This window comes from Colobus angolensis, unplaced genomic scaffold (assembly GCF_000951035.1).
Source record: "Colobus angolensis palliatus isolate OR3802 unplaced genomic scaffold, Cang.pa_1.0 Scaffold107, whole genome shotgun sequence".
NCBI classification, from domain to species: Eukaryota; Metazoa; Chordata; class Mammalia; order Primates; family Cercopithecidae; genus Colobus; species Colobus angolensis.
In genome coordinates this window covers 2,922,164-2,926,207 of record NW_012111697.1, presented here as the reverse complement: position 1 = coordinate 2,926,207, position 4,044 = coordinate 2,922,164, and the positions used below count along the sequence as shown (strand labels likewise).

The window sequence follows — 4,044 nt, the reverse complement described above, 5'->3', positions numbered from 1 at the left end:
GTGAAACCCCGTCTCTACTAAAAAAAAAAAAATACAAAAAACTAGCCAGGCGAGGTGGCGGGCGCCTGTAGTCCCAGCTACTCGGGAGGCTGAGGCAGGAGAATGGCAGAATGGCCTAAACCCGGGAGGCGGAGCTTGCAGTGAGCTGAGATCCGGCCACTGCACTCCAGCCTGCGCGACAGAGCGAGGCTCCGTCTCAAAAAAAAAAAAAACAACAAAAAAACAAACAAAAAAAAAGAGAGGCTCTACTGGGTCATGGTGTACAGAGGACACAACACCCTGGCCAGCTGCCAAACAACAAGATGGAAAGAACCTAGGCGGCTGCACAGTGCCCTGGGCCTCCCACCCTCTCCCGTCTCACCTCTACAGATTTGCAAGAGCAATAACAGGTTTTGTAAAACCCCAGTACTGGGGGCGTCTTTGTCACAGCAACTCCGCGGGCGGGGCTCCATCGTCCACATCTGCGGCTGACCCCACCCCCCAGCGTCGTGACGAACACTTGAGTGGCTCAGACATGCCTGCTGAATTGCATTCGGCTACACCACTTTGACAATAAACGTAAAAATGCTAATTATAAAAAGAAACCCACAGGCTCTGGCTGATCACAGAGTACAGTGAATCATGCCAAGAACAGAAACACAGTCAGCCAAGCTCCTCTGGGTTCAAGTCCAGCTCCCAATCACATGACTTTGGCCACATAACTTTCCCTCCCTGAGCCGTGGTTTTCTCATCTGTAAAATGGGGATAGGAAGAGCCCCTACCCCGAGGGTGGGGAGAGGATTCACTAAGGAACTCCTTGTAAGGCACTGAGGCCGGCATCCATCTCACGGAAAAGACGGGCAGTGCATGTTGCCCATGAGGATGTGCGTGCCGTAGCCCTGAGAGACCTTCTTGCCACGACTTGTAGCTGGTTCAAACCTGGGCTATCTCCCCGACTCTAAGCCGGTGGCCACAGGGCGCTGGACAATTGCAATTGATGCTGAGCAGAAGATGGTTCAGAGAAGGGGTGGACCTCCCTCAAACAAGGGGTCCAGGGTAGCTGAGGCAAAATGTTGAGACATCCAAAAGCGCTGTAGATCCTTGCTGCTCAGAGGGTGGGCCCCACACCTGTGGCCCCACACTGCCTCACCTGAGAGTTTTAGAAAGGACCCCTGGGCCCGCCTCAGAGGTGTTGAGTGAGACTCTGCAGGCCAGCGCGGCTCCCCTGTGGCAGGAGTGCAGAGGGGTGTGCGGAACTCTGCTCTAGGTGGCACGCTCCCTTGTCTCATCATGACAGAGGGCAGCAGGGCTGAGTTACTCAGACAGTAAGAACCGCCACCCTCACCACCACGTGCAAGGCTCTGCTGGAAGCCGGGCATGTGCCTGCAGTTGCTCAATCCTCATGACCCCCATGATGGAAGAATGGCTCAAACCACACCCTGAGAAACATATCGGATTATTATCCTGGGTGAGCCCAGGACAACCCTTTGGCTCAGAGACAGAAGGCACCTGCCAGAGGTCATGCGGCACAGGTGACAGAGCTGGGTTCTGTACCCGGAGCATCTGCGGGTGAGACGCATGCTTTGACCTCTCCGTGGGCTGGAGGGAAACAGAGGCCAGAGCTGGAGTGGGCGGGAAAGGCTGCTCCCCTCTTCCCCCAGCCCGCTGCTGTGGGCGGATGGCTGGCCAGGCACAGAGCCAGCCTGTCCTGTCCGCTACCTGCCATCTGTCCCTCCATCTGGCTCGCCAGTGGGTGACGGCAAAGGGGCAGGCAGCGCCCGACTCACCTTTGTCCACTACCTCAATGTGGATCTTCTTGACGACGCTGGTGTTGTGCTCGTAGTTTTCAAAGAAGAGCAGGCGGTAGACGTGGCACTCGTAGTCGCCTGAGTGGTTGTAGGTGACGTTGGTGATGAAGATAGACAGATCCTGCAGGTCCTTGGTGCCCCGGCTGCCGTTCCACACCACGCGGCCCTCAAAGCGCTCATCCTCCTCCAGCTGCAACACCTCATTCTCATAGCGCAGGATCTAGGGGTAGCCAGGGAGGAGAAGGTGTCACTGCCTGGGCCTCTCTTCCTTTACCTGACCCTGATTCTATTCCCTGCCGTGACACCCACAGACATAGATGGGCTCAGACGCCTTGACCTCAGGCAGAGAGGGCACAGGGTTGGGGGGCGGGGGCTAGGATCACGCCTGGAGTCATCCAGACCCCGCTTTTGCCTCCAGCCGAGATGCACATGTGCACACACACGTTCCTCAGTCATCCTCTCAAGCCCCGTCTGGCCTCTAGGCCAACATTCTCTGCAGTTCTTTCCCAGCCACCAGACACACTCCTCCAGCAGGGACAGGACAGTCTGATCCCAGCAGCTGGAGACCCCAATTCTCCAGCACGTCATAGAAGTTTATGCTTCCCTCTCCCATATGTAATGCAAAATACACACATATTTCAAAGGAGGTTAAAAAAAAAGAAAAAAGGCTGGGCGCGGTGGCTCAAGCCTGTAATCCCAGTACTTTGGGAGGCCAAGACGGGCGGATCACGAGGTCAGGAGATCGAGACCATCCTGGCTAACACGGTGAAACCCTGTCTCTACTAAAAATACAAAAAAACTAGCCGGGCGAGGTGGCGGGCGCCTAAACCCGGGAGGCGGAGCTTGCAGTGAGCTGAGATCCGGCCACTGCACTCCAGTCTGGGCGACAGAGCGAGACTCCACCTCAGAAAAAAAAAAAAAAAAAAAAGAAAAAAGTTCTGTCTTCCCTCTGTAATGACTATCCGGGACATTGTTTGCTGGTGCCAAATAAGTCCACTGACATTTATTTCGTGCCAACCATGTGCCAGGTGCATCAATGCATTCGGTCCTCACGCAAACCTATGGGCTAGAGACCACTGTCACCCCATCTTTACCGAGGAGGAAACTGACTTTCAGAGAGGCTCACTGATTTGGCCAAGGTCACCAGCTGGCCATTGGCAGAGCCAGAATCTGAATCCAGGTCAGCAGTCACAGCATATTATTAAAACAAACAAACAAGCCCCCTCCCTGAGATCCAGCCCCACTGCCTCCCACACGCGGATCCCCGCCATCCCACACCCGTGCCCGGTACCTGCACACCTTGACAAACTCCTCAGTGCCCTTCTGGCGGAAGGTCCACTCGGTGAAGGTCTCAGCGGTGGTCTCGCTGCGGCGCTTGCAGGAGATGCAAAGAATTTTGAAGGTCATCCCATACACGGCCTCGGTCTCTGAGTCCACCTCCACGCAGCCCCCCCAGGCTGAGGACACTGTGGGGACAGCAGGCTCAGGTCAGGCAGAGGCACCCATTGCCCTAAGCAATGCCAGACCCCTCACAAACCATCTGTTCCCCCCTTAATGATTACCAGCAGACAGGACTGGATGCCAGGCTAAGCCCTGTCACTCACTGTGTGACCTCAGCAAGTCATTTGTCTCTGAGTCTCAGTTTCCCTCTCTCTTGTTGAAAGAAATGGTCCTCTGCTTCCAGCATTGGCTGGGCCCATTTTCACACATTAGGTAGGGCCTTGTACATGGGAGGCCCCATAGGGACTGTCAACGTTGCCAGTAACTCAGACTTTTTGCTACCCGAGTGCCCCTTCCTCAGAAAGTCCCTTGCTGGAGGAACTCAAGCACCTAGGTGGTAGAATGACACTTCCAGCTAAGTTAGAAGTTCAAGGTGGCAGTCGCTTTCACCATTAAATTGCAAAACCAGCTAGCTCCAGGAGAAATGAGTTGGGAGAAAAGAAGGTCTGGGGATGGGGGATTGTGGGGAGGTGGGCACTGGAACTGGGGCTGATCCACACTCGGCCCCTCTTCTCAGCCCCACAAGCCCCTGTGTGAGCCATCCCCTCCCCAGCCTCTCCTGCTTCCATCATCCCCTCTTCCCCAGGGTCCTCGCCTCTAGAGCTCTTCCCACCCCAATCCCATCCACTACTCAAAGCTTTCCTGAGCTCTCTCCTGCCCCAGGGCCTTTGCACCCCACGGAATTCCAGTCTTAGAATTCCTTCACTCTGTTACCTGGCACCTCCTTCCTGCCTCCCAGCACGCTGTAGCTAACGCT

The 4,044-nt window shown here is 55.4% G+C and overlaps 1 protein-coding gene across 1 annotated transcript in view; it reads right to left on the bottom strand.

Moving 5' to 3' along the window:
- Window positions 1–4,044, bottom strand: part of SCN1B (sodium channel, voltage gated, type I beta subunit) — a 13,653-nt gene extending 9,609 nt beyond the window's left edge. Inside the window, exons 1-3 of the mRNA XM_011947658.1 lie at window positions 4,002–4,044; window positions 3,087–3,253; window positions 1,767–2,007 (exon numbers count right to left, since the gene is read on the bottom strand). Coding sequence (XP_011803048.1) covers window positions 1,767–2,007; window positions 3,087–3,194 — 349 coding nt within the window. The 5' untranslated portion in view covers window positions 3,195–3,253; window positions 4,002–4,044. The remainder of the gene's footprint in view (window positions 1–1,766; window positions 2,008–3,086; window positions 3,254–4,001) is intronic.